A 17,158-nucleotide genomic window follows, 5' to 3' on the forward strand; every position below is an offset into this window, starting at 1 on the left:
TCCCATGGGACTCGGCCGCTGGGCTGGGACACCTGAGTGGCCCGCCGCCCACGTTGCTATAAAAGGGGTCCCGCGCGACTTCCAAACTCAGCGCGAACCCGCAGAACGAGGAAAGTAACTGGTTACAGACAGTGAGAAATAGTTTCGCTCGCCAACTAACCAAACTCTGTCGGTATCAACCCCAGAGCGTTAGCAGCAACCCGCCGCTACGTTTCCTTAGCGGAGAGGTGCAGAACTCAGACTTCACCAGCCCACTCGGTGCTGGTGTTATATGCGAAGAGGCGCCAAGGACGCGCTCTCCAGCATCCAGGCAGCCCCAGCTTGCCAGCCTGCCTGCCCTCCCGCGTGCAGCTCTTGGCCGGCCTGCAGCATGACCCTGTGGAACGGTGTACTGCCTTTTTACCCCCAGTCCCGGCATGCGGCAGGCTTCAGCGTCCCACTGCTCATCGTCATTCTAGTGTTTTTGGCTTTAGCAGCAAGCTTCCTGCTCATCTTGCCCGGGATCCGTGGCCACTCGGTAAGGGTGTCTTAGTAGTTCGGGTAGAGTGGGGGGAGTCGTCATGGGCAAATTGTCTCCCGAGGGACCCAGAACAGGTAAGACTGTGCAAGAGCCTCCATGAATAGTCAAACTGTGGCTCAGGTGGAGTGAAGTCAGGAGTCTGGTGCAGCAAGTACCCCTTCCCAAGGACAGGGAGAACTCCCCATCCAGGACATCCTGAAGAAGGACCCCAGTTGGGTCCTTGGGAAGGCTGCTGCAGAGAATGGGCACCCAGTCCGGTAATCCTGAGGCAGAGTCTAGACTTCATGTGCTGCCAGGGCCTCCCACCTCTCCCAGGATGCAGCTGCACTCTCATCCCATCCTGAGGGTGATGACCTTCGAGCCAAGAGGACAGATGCCAGTAGCTCAGATTGCGGTGTTCCCCTTTGCACTGTCAAGACACACGTGTATGAGTACCCCATCCTAAGGACTGAGATTCCCACATTGGATTGGAAGTTGGAGCCAACTGGGTGCATTTTCTTAAAGTTCCCCCTCCCCCAGCACCTAAGTTGTGCATTTTTCAATTCTGGAGGACCCAGTTTTTCTGCATATTAATCTGTTTTGGTTTCCCTGGAACTGGTACACCTAGGAGTATCTGCATTCCCACCTCCTCCACTTGGAGACCAGGCCCTGGGGCCTCCCTCTTCTGAGGGAGGTGACCCCTGCGTGCCTAGCACTTCTGGACTAACTGAGCCTTACCAAGCAGTGACTGGACCAGGAGGCAGAACCAGGACCAGGCGCCAGACAGCTGGGGGAGTGAAGGTGGTGGAAGAGTGCCAGAAGTGGGGGGAGAGGGGAAGGTGCTCTTAGGATAGACAGAAAATGGGGCTAGGGAGGTGAAAGCGCATGGTCACAAAACATCAGAAATGCCAGTAGTCCAGAGGGACTTGCAGGAAAAGCATGCCTAGCATTAGTCTCATAGGTCTGGATGTAACCAAAGATCCAGGTGGAATGGGGTCAAAGGTGGTCTTGGGGACTCTGGTTGGGCAGGGCTCAGGCCTGACCCAGGTGCCTATTCCTGCAGCGCTGGTTCTGGTTGGTGAGAGTTCTTCTCAGTCTGTTCATAGGCGCTGAAATCGTGGGTGAGTGTGTGGTCCAGCCCACGGGGAGAGGAGTGGGTGAGAACGGAGGTGGGCAGAGGGCACCTGGGACAATAGGGAACTGGGGTTGGTTTTCTGCTCCCTCTTCCCTCTCTCCAGCTCTTTCTAGGGCCCGCTTTTTGGCCCTTACCATGCAACCACATTGGACCTCTAAGTCCCCATCTCTCTGCAGTGTCCCACCTCCCATCACCACTCTCTAATTCCATTTTCCCACCTTCATCCCACCTTTCCCTACAGCTGTGCACTTCAGTGCAGAGTGGTTCGTGGGTAGAGTGAACACCAACACATCCTACAAGGCCTTCAGCGCAGCGCGCATTAGAGCCCGCGTCGGTGTGCTCGTGGGTCTGGAGGGCATTAATATTACACTCACAGGTGAGGGGGCTGGGGCGAAGTGAAGTCCTGGGGTTGGGAGATCCCCTGGTTAGGAGAGTGTGTCAGGGATAGCTGAAGGGCCTCTCACATCCCACAAGCTCAAATAGCTTGTGGTACTCCTGGATCTGCGTTTTCTCCAACCACCATCGAACCCGTTTCTCCCTCTGTGAGCGCCGCATCCCCGCTTTCCTATCTGAATCCGCTTAGCCGCGAGTTCTCCGACCGCGCGCAGCCTGGTAAGCCCGCTGCACTCCGCAGGGACCCCAGTGCTGCAGCTGAATGAGACTATTGACTACAACGAGCAGTTCACCTGGCGTCTGAAAGAGAATTTCGCCGGGGAGTACGCTAACGCACTGGAGAAAGGGCTGCCAGACCCAGTGCTCTACCTGGCGGAGAAGTTCACACCGAGTAGCCCTTGCGGGCTGTACCACAAGTACCACCTGGCGGGACACTACGCCTCGGCCTTGCTGTGGTAAGCGCTGGAGGGAAGGCCGTGTGCACGTGTGTGCATCAGGAGCCGGGCCGTGTGAGCAGGAGGATGCAGGCCTCGAAGGCGCTGAGCAGCTGCAGCCAGACCAGACGCGCTCGGGGTGGGCATGACAGCCTCGCGGGTCAAAAGATCACGAGGTCTGCAGAGACCGTCGGAATCCAGAGAGACTCCAGCCACCGCCTGGAGCTCAGGAGCCCACTTCTCCCCCGGGGAATTCCCCTGCGCCGCAGCCATCCCAGCACCGGGCTTTGGCGCTGGGGTAGGGACCGAGGGGAGCGAGGCTTTGGGAACCCCGGCGGGCTGGGAGAAGCCAACTCACAGCCGGTCCCCCCACTCCCCTGCAGGGTGGCGTTCTGCTTCTGGCTCCTTTCCAACGTGCTGCTTTCCACACCGGCCCCGCTCTACGGAGGCCTAGCACTGCTGACCACCGGAGCCTTCGTGCTCTTGGCGATCTTCTCCTGGGCCTCCATCTCTACCGTGCCGCTCTGTCCGCTCCGCCTAGGCTCCTCCGCGCTCACCACTCAGTACGGTACCGCCTTCTGGGTCACGCTGGCAACCGGTAAGGACCGAGGGAACGGTAGAACGCCACCCTGCAGGGGACTGGTGGCACCAGCTGTGAGCGGGCTTCTCCAGCCCACCAGAGTTCCCAAAGCCTCGCTTCCCTTTGTCCCTACCCCAGCGCCAAAGCCCGGGGCTGGGATAGCGGCGCGGCGGAATTCTCCGGGAGTGGATTCATACCGGGTGTGCACTTTCCTGTTTATAGCATGAATCCACAACTGTTATCTGCTTTGCCCCTCTCAATAGTTCGCAGAAACAGGCACTGTTATGACCATTTTACAGATGAAAAGGGGGCTCAGAAGGGTTTGGTGTCTTGCTGTGTTTCATGTAATCCAGATTAGAGGTGTGTAGGGGGCCGGCGGAGGTAACGCAAGGGGTAGACTCCAAAAGATGAAAGAGGGGCCAGGCGCGGTAGCTCACGTCTGTAATCCCAGCACTTTGGGGGGTAGAGGCAGGAAGGTTGTTTGAGGCCAGGAGTTGGAGACCAGCCTGGGCATTATAGCTTGACTCCACCTGCCCTCCTTTCTTTCGGTCCCCACCACCACAGGCATCCTGTGCCTCTTCCTTGGAGGGGCCGTGGTGAGTCTCCACTATGTTTGGCCCAGCGCTCTTCGCACCCTTCTGGACCAAAGCGCCGAGGACTGCAGCCAGGCGAGAGGGGGCTCACCTCTTATCCTCGGCGACCCGCTGCAGAAGCAGGCCGGGCTCCCGGACTTAAAATACATCACCACTAACCTGTGAGAAGGACCCAATTCTGGACTCCTTCCCCGCCTTAGGACCTCGCAGGCCGGGAAGCAGTGCCCCCAGGCCTGGGCCAGGAGAGCTTCGGAAAGGGCACTACGTGCTGCTGGCGCCGAGAGCCAGGGGCGAGGTCTCAGACATCCGCAGGCACCAGGGAAATTCTCCTGGGGCGAGCTGTAAATAAACTTTTTGTTTGTTTGTTTTTTTAGAAAACTTTTTCCTCCATTAATTTTCATGGCTTCTGCGCTCCGGGGTCGTGGGGAAGCACGCCCTCGGGAGCTTCGCTGGGCTGGAGACAGCCTAGTACGCTCTCCGCGGTGCTGTGAAACCGGATTCTCTGCGCCTAGACTCCAGAGTAATGCGAGCGCCCTCTAGTGAGGCCGGAGGGGGCCCTACCGGAGCCAGTATCTTCCTGAGCCACCCCAGGTGGACGTTAGGTGGTAGTCATGAGGCAGGTCACCCACTCCCGTTCCTGGATCCCACTCAGCTAGCCCAGCTGAGTGAGCTGGGAAGGAGTAGCGTTTTGGAATTGATTCACTAACTTCCCACCTGGCTTCTTGTGAGGTGGTGTCTGAGGGCCAAGGTAGGTGTCAGCAAGGTATAGAAATATAAATCCCGAGATTCTTGGCAAGTCCTGCAATCTTATTAAGCAAACTTGGGAACTGAAGCTCAGAGAATGTGGCATAGTTGGTTAATGTTAGTTAGACCTGGGCTGAGACGTTTAGTTTCCTCTCCTTTCTGGTGCTGTCTTTCATTGTACCAAGAGGTCACACAGCTGGGGAAGTAAATGAAGAACAACAGGAAAAAGGAAAACAAGAGGTGCGGAGGGAGGAGAGGGAACCATAGGAGAATCATATGTCCCCCCACCCCCCTGCTGGTGTTATGGGGGTGAAGTTAGGTTTCAGTGGATAGCATCTTGAAGAGGCCAGGCATCACGCAAAGGCAGGGTTGCTGTGCAGAGAGGAGATAGCCCCTGCTTGGTCTTATCATGGCAACAGGCTTTATGGACAAGCCCATCTTCTCTTCAGCCCGAGGGCTTTTTGCTGTTGCTGTTTTTTAACATCAGTATGTAGAGCCTGCTTTTTCTACTCCGTCTGTAGATTGGTGCTGGGGGTCTGGTACCAGCCACCTGAGGACAGTTCTGCTGCTTTTATGGGACTCCAATGAGGTTCGAAGCCAGACTGGAAGTCCAGGCGGCCTCCAGGGGCAGGGGTGTTATAGGGCGCATTCAGGCTCTCTGGGGTGCGCCTCCTCACAGTATGCCTTGGTGGAGGAAGCCTCTGACAGGGGGATGTCCTGGGGCTCTGGACTGTCAGCCATGGGCCTGTATTGGGGGCTCAGGAGTCCACCTTCTTCAGGACTCCACTCCAGCATGGGGTCTTCGTCCACACTCTGGTTGAAGAAAGCCTTCAGCCTGTGAGGCTGCATCCTGTGGGCCACCACCATAGCCAGGCCCAGTAGCACACACAGCAGTCCTGCAGACGGAGGCAACAGTTGTCTCACCTTAGTGCTAGTAACACCTCGAGAGGACATCGTCCCCTGGGAGTGTCAGAACAGCTCTAAGGGAGGCCTGGAGGCCCTGCTTCAGGGCAACTTGAGCTCAGAGAGGTGACTGGCTGAGGGACCTGTGGCTCCAACAACCCTGTTGTCCTGAATTTCCAGACTCCAAGCCCAGTGCTCCTGTTATATCCCAGAAAAGAGAGAGAGAAAGGGGGAGAGAGAGAACTCTGAAAGTAGGGAGAGGAAAGAAAAACCCTGGGGAAGGGCAGGGCACAGAGGAGGAGGCATGAAGAGGCACGTGAGGGGGTAGACAGTGGAATCGGAGAGGAGAACAAAACTGCAGGAGAATTTAGGGCTGTGTAAGGCAGGACAGAGAAAGGTTTTAAGAATGGGGACACAGAGAAGGGCATTTGGAAGAAGCAAGAGGGGACGGGGTTTGGAAGATTTTAGAAGCAGCTGGATGAAGAGAGTTAGGGGATGAGAGACAGAGAAGACACAAGGAGTGGGCATCTCTGAGGAGGGAGGGGAAGTGGCACTGAGGAGAGAAAATCAGGAGATAAGAGATACAAGAGAGTGAGGCTTTGAAGAGAGTAAAGCCATCCTGGCGCCCAGGAACAGACCCTCAGCTCTACCAACGTGATGCTCCCAGGTCCTCCCTCCCTGGCCCTGAGCCTTCCAGTGCTTGTCTTTAGGGCTGGGTCTTACCTGTGGTCAATGTGATCCAGAAGGCAGGCCCATGGTGAGTATGCAGCACAGAAGCGCCCAGGCGCAGGGGACAGGGTGGGGTGAGCGATGTGGCCATGAAGAAGAAGAGCAGAGCCAACAGCTGGAAGATGCCCGTGGCCAACAGCATGTGGCCACCGTATACCAGCACAGGCATGGAGAGCATCACATTGGCCAGCAGCCAGCAAAGGAATGCCACCCTGGAGAGCCAGGACCCAGTGAGGACTGGCCTGGGCACCTCTACCTGCTAGTGAAGCTGGACAGGCCCAGGTGTAGGCTCAGGAACCCAAGAGTGACCCAAAGATAGGAGGTAGGGATTCCTTCCCATGGACTTCCCAAGGCAGCACCGTGGGGACTAGTGCCAGCCCACCCCACCTGAGATACCCACATGAGTGGAGAAGAGATGGGTAGAAACCCTGTTCCTGAATTTAGGCTACCAGGGCCTCCACCCCATCCCCTTCCCATCCTCACCACAGCGTGGCTGAGGCGTAGTGTCCTGCCAGGCGATACTGGTGGTACAGGCCACATGGGCTTCTCGGAGTGAACTTCTCGGCTAGGTACAGCACAGGGTCTGGCAGCCCCTTCTCCAACGCCTTTGCATATTCCTCAGCATAGTTCTCACCCAGGCGCCAGGTAAACTCCTCATTGTAATTGACGGTCTCATTCAGCTGCTGCATGGGGTTCCCTGGAGAACAAGGCAGCTGTGCTCTGCAGGAATCCAAGGGCCAGAGTGGGGCCTAGGCAGAGACTCACCCACAGTGGGCAGAGGGACAGGAAGTGGTCTCAACTGAGAGAAGGCAGCTTCCAAGGCCCTGAACTTCCCTTCCTACCATGCCTCCAACACCCACACATCCTCCCAGCCCCAGTGCCAGGCATCCTATAGCTCTTTGGACCACACCAAACATAGATCCCAAAGACAACAGAGCCTTCCCCTCCTTCACAGGTAAGAGCCCCCCCCTCACCTGTGAGTGTGATGTTGACTCCACTCAGCCCGACCTGCAGCCCAACATCAGCGCTGATCCACTCAGAACTGAAGGCCTTGTACGATGTGTTGGTGCTGACCTGGCCCACAGACCACTCAGAACTGAAATTCACAGCTGGGGTTGGGGAGTTGGACATATGGGAACTCAGAGAGGTCGAGGCATTACTAGGTTAGAGTCAGAAGAACTACAAGGCGTCTATGTGTGTTTTGGTCATAATTGGATACCTATTAACTAGCCAGGGTCTGGCTCGGGGTAAGTCTGCCAACCATATGTGTGGGATTTCCCTTGGTCACACTCTTTACCTCTTCCTCTTCCCTCCCTTTCTCCCTGCCTTAGGGAGAGTTACTCGGGGAGCTGAGAAGGAAGCATGAACCTAAACCATGCTGGGCAAGGCAAACACAGATAGCTTGAACACAGAGACTTTCTTCTTTTTTTTTTTTTAATGGAGTCTTGCTCTGTCACCCAGGCTAGAGTGCAATGGCGCAATATTGGCTCACTGCAACCTCTGTCTCCTGGGTTCAAGCAATTCTCCTGCCTCAGCCTCCCAAGTATCTGGGATTACAGGTGCCCGCCACCATGCTCAGCTAATTTTTGTATTTTTAGTATAGACAGATTTCCCCATGTTGGTCAGGCTGATCTTGAACTCCTGACCTCAGGTGATCCATCCGCCTCAGCCTCCCAAAGTGCTGAGATTACAGGATTGAGCCACTGTGCCCTGTCTCATAGGGACTTTCATCTCTACTATTTGCCTAATCACCAAGTCAAAGCAAACAGCCCTTCCCCATTTCCTCCCCTCCTCCCTGGAGCCCTCTCCCCACAGACATTCATTTTGACCTCCTTTCCCCACCCCCCAGCAATAAAAATGTTAGGAAGTTTGAGGAGATGCTTCCAGCTTGTTTCCCAGGGTGATACCTCTCCAGGCCAAGGTAAGAGTAAGGGGATAAGGCCATGGTGAGACAGGCATATGGGCAGGGTCTGGAAGCCACCCTGAAGCAGGGGCCCACTGCTGTGGGGAAACAAGGAGAGGAGAGGAAGGCTGCTGAGGGAGTTGAGGGGATGGAGACAGCTGCCCAAGTCAGCTGCACTTCGCACTCACCCAGGATCGCAGCCCCGATGAATAAGCTGGTCACCACCCGCAGCAGCCAAAACAGCCTCTGAGTGGCAAGGTGGGTGGGTTAGTAAGGAGCGCCCTCCTTCCATGTCTACCCTTCCTGTTTCCAGACTTGGGGGAGGGGTGGGAATCCTAAAGCTGAGATCACTTGGTCAGTTGAAATCAGAGTGTCTGGCATATAATAAGTGCTTATTTATTTATTTGAGACAGGATCTCTGTTGCCCAGGCTGGAGTGCAGTGATGTGATCTCAAATCACTGTAGCCACTCAAGTGATCCTCCCACCCCAGCCTTCCAAGTAGCTGGGACAACAGATGCACATCACAAGGCCCAGCTAATTTTTTTTTTTAAAAGATGAGGTCTATAAACCCAGGCTGGTCTTGAACTCCTGGGCTCAAGCAGTCCTTCCACTTTGGCCTCCCAAAGTGCTGGGATTACAGGCATGAGCCACCGTGCCCCACCAGCATTCAATAATGAACTGTTGAATCAATGAATGAGGGGCTCTGTGCCTGGGGTGGTTCTGATGCTTTCTCAGCACGGGGGTCTCCTTCCTGAGTCTGGTTATAGTCAGAGACTCTGGACCCCTCAGCCTGAGGCTAAGGTCTCTCTGGGCTGGGGTCTCCAGGACTGGGTTTCTCACCATCTTGCCCCGAATGCCAGGAAGGATGACGATGAAAGTGGCCAGTGCAGTCAGAAAGATCATGACGATGGTGGCCGAAGTGGTGTCCATTGGGAAGGTTGGCTTGGGGCCAGCATAGAAGGGGAACGTGTGTCCCAAAGCAGCCATTTTGGTGGGGTTGTGCAGGGGAGGCAATGCTGTACAACAACAACAGACATATATTGCATGCCCTCAATGTACCTGTCACTGTTTTTGGTACTGGAGATATAGCACAGAATGAGCCAGACCAAGTCCCCCTTCTCTGGAGCTCACATTTTGTGCAGCATCAGACTCAGCTATTACCGCCGTTCCACTGCCCCTCAGCCATCCATCTCCCCATCTTTTAGGTAACAGAATGAGGGCCTTTGTCATCAGTCTCTGTTGCCCATGCTCCTCTCCTAACCCCCAAGTTCCATAAATCAGTGCTACCACCACCCTTGAGGTTTCTCTGTTACTTCTGGGACTGTCTCAAGAAATATAATTCTCTTCTCTCTCCTTCAGGGCCCTAGCACAGAGAGATCACAGAACATAAAAGGAGCTATATTTACTGTCAGGTGAAGGCATAGGTGAAAGATGGTACAAATTACAAAAAGATTGACTTTCTTCCTCAGTCTCCAAAGAAACAAAGGCCAGGCAGCTCTCTGCTGAGTATATAATCCAGCCACATCATCAGAGGATGTTGTAGACCTGGCACTGCCTACACAGGTCTGTCCAGCTTTCTCAAGCACCCTGGCTCTTGTTCTGGCAACTGCAGAACAGTTGAGCTTCACTGAGTTCACTTAAATAAGCACTGAAGGGGACCTGCCCTCTATCAGGCAGTGCTGGGCCCAGATGTCCTTCTCTTCCACACATTATCAACACTGGTCCTTCTCTCTGATTCAAATTCCCAGGCCAAGTTTTAGGTTAAACCCTAGCTGTGGTCTTCTCGGCCCGTCCCTTGATTTCAGAACTTGTTTGACTCTTATTTGTTCCTTTGCAGACAGGATATTGGGAAAATGGTAGCTGAACTTACTGTGTTTAGTCAAATATCAGAACCGATTGCAAGACACACTACTATTTTAGTTAGCACAAAGAAAGGGGTAAAGAAAGTCTTGCCAATTAAACCATGGCCACCATTCCTGGTGAGATATACCTAATTTCAGAGATGTCAAAATGTGAAAAAAAAAAAAAAAATGCATCTTAGAGTCGATGATCCCAGTTTTCCTCATTTCCTGAAGTGTGATCTGTACTGGGGTTTCAGTTTGCCCAGAAGGCTCCATAATTTAGTTTGACCACACATTGTCTTATAAAGAGTTAGAGTGAAAGAATGAACATGGGAGTCAAGCAGCTCCAAAGGGTCTGAATTCTGCCTCTGTCTCTTGCAAGTTACTTGACATCTATAGACACTCAGTTTTATTAAAACTTTGAGATAATAATGTCTATCTTGTAAGTGTCATTGTGAGGATGAAATGAGATTGTGTATATAAAGCGCTAAGAATAGTACTGGACACAAGCTACCAGGTTGGGAAAGAGGGGGCATTTCATTGCTTATTACTCCGTTTATCTCTTTCTCCAATTTTTCTTTTCTTAAGTAAATAAAAAAGGAGTACATTTAAATTTTTTATTAAGTTCTTAAGTTTTTTTTGTCTTTTTGGTTTTTTTTAGACAAGAGTCTCACACTGTCACCCAGGCTGGAATACAGTGGCACCATCTTGGTTCACTGCAACCTCCACCTTTCAGGATCAAGCAAATATCATGCCTCAGCCACCTGAGTAGCTGGGATTATAGGCGTGCGCCATCACACCCGCTGATTGTTAAATTTTTTAGCAGAGACGGGGATTTGTCATGTTGGCCAGGCTGGTCTTGAACTCCTGACCTCAAGCAATCCACCCTCCTCAGCCTCCCAAAGTGCTAGAATTACATCCATGAACCACCATGTCCAGCCTCTCCAATCTTTCTTCAAGTGAACCCTGAGCTGGAATCCATTCTGGGTCTAGTTTCAGTTCTTTACTAATATTGGACAGGTAAGCGACAACTTCCTGGGTCCTTGGTTTCCTCATCTGTAAATCGATTTCATAATCTCCAGGTCCCTTCTAGTTCTAATGCTGGGATTCTCCTAATATGCCCTAGCTCCCAGCCTTCCTCTCTCCTTCAAAGCTGGGCACCTTCTTGTGCTATCTCTGGGAGTAGCATGGTGTCAGGCAAAGAGACAGAAGGACAGACAGTTTTAACTTTTAATTCTGTCTTTTGTGCAAGTCACTTAACCCCTAGGTGTCAGTTTTAACATGAAGGTTTTTTGTTTGTTTGCTTTTTGATGGAGTCTTACTCTGTCACCCAGGCTGAAGTGCAGTGGCATGATCTTGGCTCACTACAACCTCCACCTTCTGAGTTCAAGCGATTCTCCTGCCTCAGCCTCCCGAGTAGCTGGGATTACAGGCGTGCGCCCCATGCCTGGCTAATTTTTGTATTTTCAGTAGACATGGGGTTTCACCCATGTTAACTAGGCTGGTCTCGAACTCCTGACCTCAAGTGATCTGCCCGCCTTGGCCTCCCAAAGTGCTGGGATTACAGGCATGAGCCACTGTGCCCGGCCTGGTTTTTTGCTTTTTCTTAACTACTCAACTCTCCCATCCCTGAGGAATAGGCATCTCTCTTCTCTCCTGTTCTGCAAATCCATCCTCCTGGGCTCTAGCCCATTCACGCCTGCCTTCTCCACCACCTTCATCATCAGTTGTCCCTCTTCCTTCATAGTGTTCCAGCTTCATTTTCTCTGCTGGCTCTTTCTCTCAAGGGTACACTTAAATTTTTCCCACCTTAAGAACACACAGAAAAAGAACCTTCTCTCCGGATCTTCTTGGACCCCTCCAGCTACCATTCTATTTTACTCTATTCCTTTCACAGTCAGGCTTTTGAAAAAACAGTGTATATTGGTATTTCCACTACCTTATCTCTTCAACCTATCTCAATCTGACTTTTCCTCGTCCCTGACTTCTCCATTAGGCCACTAAGTGTTAAATCCAAAGGCCAGTTTTCACTTTTCATCCTCCTTGACCTCTCTGTGGTATTTGACACTGGAGACCATGCCCCCTTTCTCCGAACTTTACCTCCTTGCACTTCCATTACACCGTGTTCTCCAGGGGCTCCTGTTTTGGCCATCTCTTTGTGGCTCCTCTACTAGTTCTTTTTCCTCTATGTTAAATGTTGATGCTCCCCGTAAGTCTGTCGTGGCTCTCTTCATTTAGCAGTATTCAAGATTCCCTGAGCAATCTCATCCATTCTCATGGCTGATAGTTCTCAAATGTCTTCAGGTACTACTCCTGTCTGAGCTCCAAACTCAAAAGGGCCAACCACCCTGTGGACATTTTCATTTGGATGTTCCCTTGATGCCTCAAATCTAACAGCCCCTCAGATGGAATTCATTGTCTCTATCCTGCTTTTTATTCTATTGTCTTTGCATGTTTGGCAACGTCACCACTGGTCAATCAAATAAGTCAGACACCTGGACCATCTTACCTCCTAAATATTTCTTGAAACTATCCATGTATTTCCTTTCCTACTGCCTCTGCTCTAACCCAGCCTCATCCTATCTTTTAGTTCCAGAATAATTTTTTTTCTAAACGAACAAACAAAAAACAGATTTTTTTTTTTTTGAGACAGAGTTTCACTCTTGTTGCCCAGGCTGGAGTGCAGTGGTGCGATATCGGCTTATGGCAACTTCCAACTCCTGGGTTCAAGGGATTCTCCTGCCTCAGCCTCCCGAGTAGCTGGGATTACAGGCATGCACCACCATGCCTGGCTAATTTTGTATTTTTAGTAGAGACGGGGGTTTCTCTATGTTGGTCAGCTTGTCTCGAACTCCCGACCTCAGGTGATCCTCCCGCCTCGGCCTCCAAAAGTGCTGGGATTACGGGCTTGAGCCATCACGCCCAACCAGAATAATTTTTTTTCTAATAAATAAATATAATCATTTTACTTCTCTGCTCTGGCTAAAATCTCATCTTCTTACTATCACATATAAAGTGCTTTATAACCTGGTCCTGCCTATACTCGCTCCACCATTTGCCCAGCCTAATCTATACCCATACTGAATGACTGGTCTCTCCCTCAATCTGACATGCTCTTTCAAGCCTTCAATACCTTTGGATATGCGATTTCCTCTGCCTGGAATGCGCTCACTCTCTTGGCAAACGCCTTTTCACCCTTCAAGTCTCAGCTTGTGTTACCTCCTCTGTGAAGTTTCCTCTGATGCCACTGGGCCAATGTGAGTTCCCCTTGGAACATTCTGATTACATTTTGAACATACCTTCCTGATAACAGTGATTACATTGTACTCTAATTGTCTGAACATCTGTCTCCCAATTAGACTGTAATCTCCTTGAGGGCAGAGACTTCCTCTTTTCATCTTTGCATCCCCTGCATGTAGAATATACTAATGAGGCTCTGGATCAAATGAATAATTATGAATGAGTTCCTCTCCCCACAGGTGGCTTCTTCTGATTTTTCACACAAGGGGGAGCTGTGCTCCCTCATTGCCCTGTACTATACTTAAGAATTCAGTGTTAACTGAGTATCACCAGTACAGAGCAAAGGACCAGGCAAGAAGGGATTTGACTAACCCTGTCAACTATTAGTAATTTCTCAAAATTTTCAGAAAGCCTCTTGCAATACTTAAGAGTCTCCAAGACTAACAAAGATCCAAACATGAATTTTCATGTTTGATTGAATCAGAATCATACATCTCAAACTTAGCTGAAATGAGTAACTAAGAATTTGAGAATTAAATTATTTTGTAAAATTTGTGATAGTGATATTTATTTTAAAGCAGATGTTTACTGACCTAAGAATTTTTTATTTATGACATCTAGACTGAAGCTATTATATTTTTAAATAAAAGTACATAGGAGGAAAGCCTATAAAACAAAATACCTTGGCTAATAAGATAGGAAGGTAAAGCGAGGCTAACAGCAAGAACACATGTTCTATGCTGGAATTCAGAAAGAAGTATTTTTAATATACGTGAATAAGAGATAATGTATTTTGGTCAGGGTTAAATATTATTCTTGCATTTGTTTTAAAAGTATGTTATAAAAAATTTACAAGAATGTTTCATCTCTATTAACATGTGCTTAAAAGAAACACTAACAAAAGGCTTTTTATATTTTAATTATACAAGAGCAATGCTAACTTATTTCTAATTCTCCCAAATGTCATATTTATTGAAGATGACACAAGCAAAAAGACAGTTGGTAAATGAAATTTGCCTTTCTTAATTTCTTCTTGTTCAGTTTCATAATTTAGGTCTTCCTTAATTTGCAGTGCCTAATTTAAAGATAATTTTTAATGACTCTGATCCTCAGTTTTCTTTTTTTTTTCTTTTTTTGAGACAGAGTCTTGCTCTGTTGCCAGGCGCCAGGCTGGAGTGCAGTGGCGCGATCTGGGCTCACTGCAACCTCCGCCTCCCGGGTTCAAGCATTCTCCTGCCTCAGCCTCCTGAATAGCTGAGGACTACAGGCACATGCCATCATGCCCAGCTATTTTTTATGTTTTTAGTAGAGACGGGGTTTCACCATGTTGGCCAGCATGGCCTCGATCTCTTGACCTCATGATCCACCTGCTTCAGCCTCCCAAAGTGCTGGGATTACAGGTGTGAGCCACCGCGCCTGGCTTGGTTTTCATTATTAAGCTAACAGGGCTTCTGTATGAAGAGGTGGGACTGAAATGAGAAGGACCCACACTCAGCAGTCCTGCTTTTCCTACAAAGCTTGTATTTCCCTGGGGAACATCTTTCTTCCTGGCTTGTCAAGTAGCATCTCACAATAGAATTAGTTTTAATGTGATAAAATCCCATATCAATATTAACTTGACCCACTTCTCCCCTACCCTCACCGCCATGACTAGGGTATATGCACAGTGTACATTGATATAAATAAGCAGACACAAGATACAGTCAAACATATACCTACAAATTTAGATAAACAGAGACAAAGACACAAGAACCACCCAGACTCTGTTATTCTCAGTAATATACACACCTGTGTTATTTCATCAGAGGCCCTTGTGACAAAATTGAATTGCTTTCTCATGGGGTGAGGGGAGACTCCCATACTTTGGGGTCCTCCTTTCTCACCTGGCCTAGGGAGGAAGAGGCACCATTCTCCCTTTCTGGACTCCCTTTATGTACTGAAGACTTTTCTCATGCTCAATCTTATTATAGACACAGTTACCCAATCCTTACCTGCCACAGGTTGGAGTTCCTATGTGTGTATGAGGGGTGGGTAGAACATAAAGTCACAATCTTTAAGAAAACTCAGCCTAGAACAAACTCCAGCCTTCATCATTCAGAGTTATGTGCTGATGTCCTGTGGCCTCTCTTGTAGCTTGACAGGACTCTCTTCCTGAAGTCTTCTCCCTGCCCACCTCCCCCATCTGCTGGAACCCATAGAGTAAGGACCACTAATTCTCCACAAGATGGGAGTGGGTGACAGGGCTGGAGTTGCCAAGACCTCTAACTGGTAATGCACAGCTACTGAAATGTGATGCTTTTTTCTCTGGTTGGGGTAGACCCCATTAAAAGTTTACAGCTGTGGTTAGCTAAGGGGACCCTGTCAGAAACTCCTGTACTAGACTCTCCTCTTCAAGGAAGGGGTCTGTGTGTATGTGTGTGTCTGTGTATGGATGTATATGTGTGTTGTTGCACAGAAATAGGAGTTACATGGAGAAATGGAACAGGATCTGAAAGTGGATTGGGGGCAAGATTCCCCAGTAAGGGCTGATGTGGGTAAGGAGTTCGAGGGTGTAGAATCATGCAAGGCAAACTACCTAGACTCCAGTTAAACTGGGATGAGGATTCAATGTCTGTAAACCTTGTGGCATTTATGACTTTAAGAGGTTTTCCTTGCCTCCCCAATTTCTTACCAAACTCTCTCTTTGAAGAACTCCCATTTGATCTGAACTTGGTCTGGATGAAAGCAGAAGGTACAGCCCTAGGTGCCTGGGCGGGAGCAAGCACTTCAAGACCCCCTTCAAAATCACCTGGACCGCACAGACCTAAGCAGCCGCATCCTCCACCACCCACACCTGGACCATAGTTCCCTACCTTAGCCTCTTCCAAACGGTGCGTGTGTGGCAGCCCGCGTCTCTCGCCTTCCCCCGTGGAACCTCACACAGCGCCCCGGGGGGTGTGAGTAAAGAGGGAACCAGGTCCCCAGGTTCTGTGAACAAACGCGAGCCCTTACTCTCTGTGGGGCTCCCGTCCGACCCCCACTCGTCTTGTACTCAAGTAAGGACCCGGCTGTGACCAGACAAACCGGATCCGGGGTGCTTCCAGTCATTCCTCAAGTCACTCCCAAACTTCTCAGACTGCACCCGAGACTCCGCAGCGCGGCCTACCACTCCCGGCCTCGGACAGAGACGAGCTGGGTGCGCCAGGACCATAGTACCGGGGTCTGCCCCCTCCGCAGCGGTCCCCCCAATCCCCCCTCCTCCTCTGCGCCCCCCACCCATGCCCAGCATCCCCAGCAGCTCCAGCGCAAACCTAGCGATGCAGTTCCGGGTCTGGCAGGGCATGGGCGCGGCTCGCAGGGCGGTGGGACCCCCGAGATCTCACGAGGATCCCCGGAGGGAGACGTGACCCCAGGCTCTCAGAGGGGTTTAGATCGGATGAGTGACTTGCTTTGACGCCTGGCCTGGTCTGTGGGCGGCAGGTGATCAATGGTCTTGGACACCGAGCCCAGACCCGACGGTGCCCAGAGGATTCGAGGAGAGTCTCCCCTCCCCACACCCTCTCCGCCTCCCAGCCTCTCCCCAGCCCCGTGGGACTTGTGGAGGCGGACTTGCCCTTTTCGCCGACCACACGACCGCACTAGCCCTGCCCTCGACACCGACGGGACATCTCTACCTGCGCCCCGCGAGCCCTCGCCGTCTCGCCTCGCGCACTGCGGTCCCCTGAAGCACCTCCGCGGGTCCCCCGGCGCCAGCCTCCATCCCGCCCCACTGCGCCCCGCCCCGCCCCGCTGCTGAGCCGGGCCGTGCCGTCCCCTCCTCACCCCCAGCCCCGCCCGTCCCGGCGCAGAGCTGGAGAGGCATCGGACGCGAGCAGGCTCCGCGGGCCCAGCTGGGAGCCAGGCCGGAGCCAAGTTGCAGTCCCTGGCTCCGGTGACGCCGTAGCCGCAGGTCAGATCGGGGAAGGCTTTTCCCAGCCCGCGGGCCGGGGCGCTCCGGGGTAGGGAGCTCCAAGTGCAGGGTGGCGGGGGAGCGGCCGCTCGGCCACGTTATTGAAGGAAGAGGAATGCTAGCCCCCTGCTCTTCGAATCTTATCCTAAGGCTAAAATGGGCCCTGTTAGGGCTGTCCTCTGCCCAATCAAGGTTTTAAGAGACTAGGTTCTTCGGGACCTGGGAATGTTGGGTG

At 51.6% G+C, this 17,158-nt stretch overlaps 2 protein-coding genes across 4 annotated transcripts; one reads left to right on the plus strand and one right to left on the minus strand.

Moving 5' to 3' along the window:
- The first annotated feature begins 89 nt into the window (after positions 1-89).
- DUOXA2 (dual oxidase maturation factor 2) lies at positions 90-4,335 on the plus strand. The gene is made up of 6 exons (XM_012442399.3): positions 90-517; positions 1,563-1,620; positions 1,876-2,010; positions 2,269-2,482; positions 2,845-3,059; positions 3,606-4,335. Exons 1-6 carry the CDS (start codon positions 272-274, stop codon positions 3,797-3,799), a joined length of 1,062 nt encoding a protein of 353 aa, XP_012297822.1. The 5' UTR covers positions 90-271; the 3' UTR covers positions 3,800-4,335.
- Positions 3,245-16,704, minus strand: DUOXA1 (dual oxidase maturation factor 1). 3 transcript variants are annotated; one of them, XM_012442400.2, is made up of 9 exons: positions 16,678-16,704; positions 16,286-16,441; positions 15,848-15,962; positions 8,755-8,930; positions 8,102-8,159; positions 6,985-7,119; positions 6,494-6,707; positions 6,005-6,222; positions 3,245-5,274 (listed from the first exon to the last, which is right to left on the minus strand). In XM_012442400.2, the coding sequence occupies exons 4-9, from the start codon at positions 8,899-8,901 to the stop codon at positions 5,015-5,017; spliced, it is 1,032 nt and encodes a 343-aa protein (XP_012297823.1). In that variant the 5' UTR covers positions 8,902-8,930; positions 15,848-15,962; positions 16,286-16,441; positions 16,678-16,704; the 3' UTR covers positions 3,245-5,014. The 3 variants fall into 3 exon arrangements, with proteins under 3 accessions (XP_012297823.1, XP_012297825.1, XP_064221819.1); XM_012442402.2 differs by lacking the exon at positions 6,985-7,119 and adding an exon at positions 15,667-15,734; XM_064365749.1 differs by lacking the exon at positions 6,985-7,119.
- Positions 16,705-17,158: the final 454 nt, after the last annotated feature.

The sequence above is a fragment of the Aotus nancymaae genome, unplaced genomic scaffold (assembly GCF_030222135.1).
Source record: "Aotus nancymaae isolate 86718 unplaced genomic scaffold, 86718_ANA_hifiasm-v0.15.2.pri h1tg000062l, whole genome shotgun sequence".
NCBI classification, from domain to species: domain Eukaryota; kingdom Metazoa; phylum Chordata; class Mammalia; order Primates; family Aotidae; genus Aotus; species Aotus nancymaae.

What these genes read in the sequence shown, in the direction of transcription:
- DUOXA2 (XM_012442399.3), top strand. Translation starts at nt 272, where the DNA reads ATGCGAAGAGGCGCCAAGGACGCGCTCTCCAGCATCCAGGCAGCCCCA. An exon ending in CATAGGCGCTGAAATCGTGG is followed by an intron (nt 1,621 to 1,875) that starts GTGAGTGTGTGG and finishes CTTTCCCTACAG; the next exon opens with CTGTGCACTTCAGTGCAGAG. An exon ending in TACGCCTCGGCCTTGCTGTG is followed by an intron (nt 2,483 to 2,844) that starts GTAAGCGCTGGA and finishes ACTCCCCTGCAG; the next exon opens with GGTGGCGTTCTGCTTCTGGC.
- DUOXA1 (XM_012442400.2), bottom strand. Translation starts at nt 8,901, where the DNA reads ATGGCTGCTTTGGGACACACGTTCCCCTTCTATGCTGGCCCCAAGCCA. An exon ending in CTGGCATTCGGGGCAAGATG is followed by an intron (nt 8,160 to 8,754) that starts GTGAGAAACCCA and finishes CTTGCCACTCAG; the next exon opens with AGGCTGTTTTGGCTGCTGCG. An exon ending in CATCGGGGCTGCGATCCTGG is followed by an intron (nt 7,120 to 8,101) that starts GTGAGTGCGAAG and finishes CCCCAACCCCAG; the next exon opens with CTGTGAATTTCAGTTCTGAG.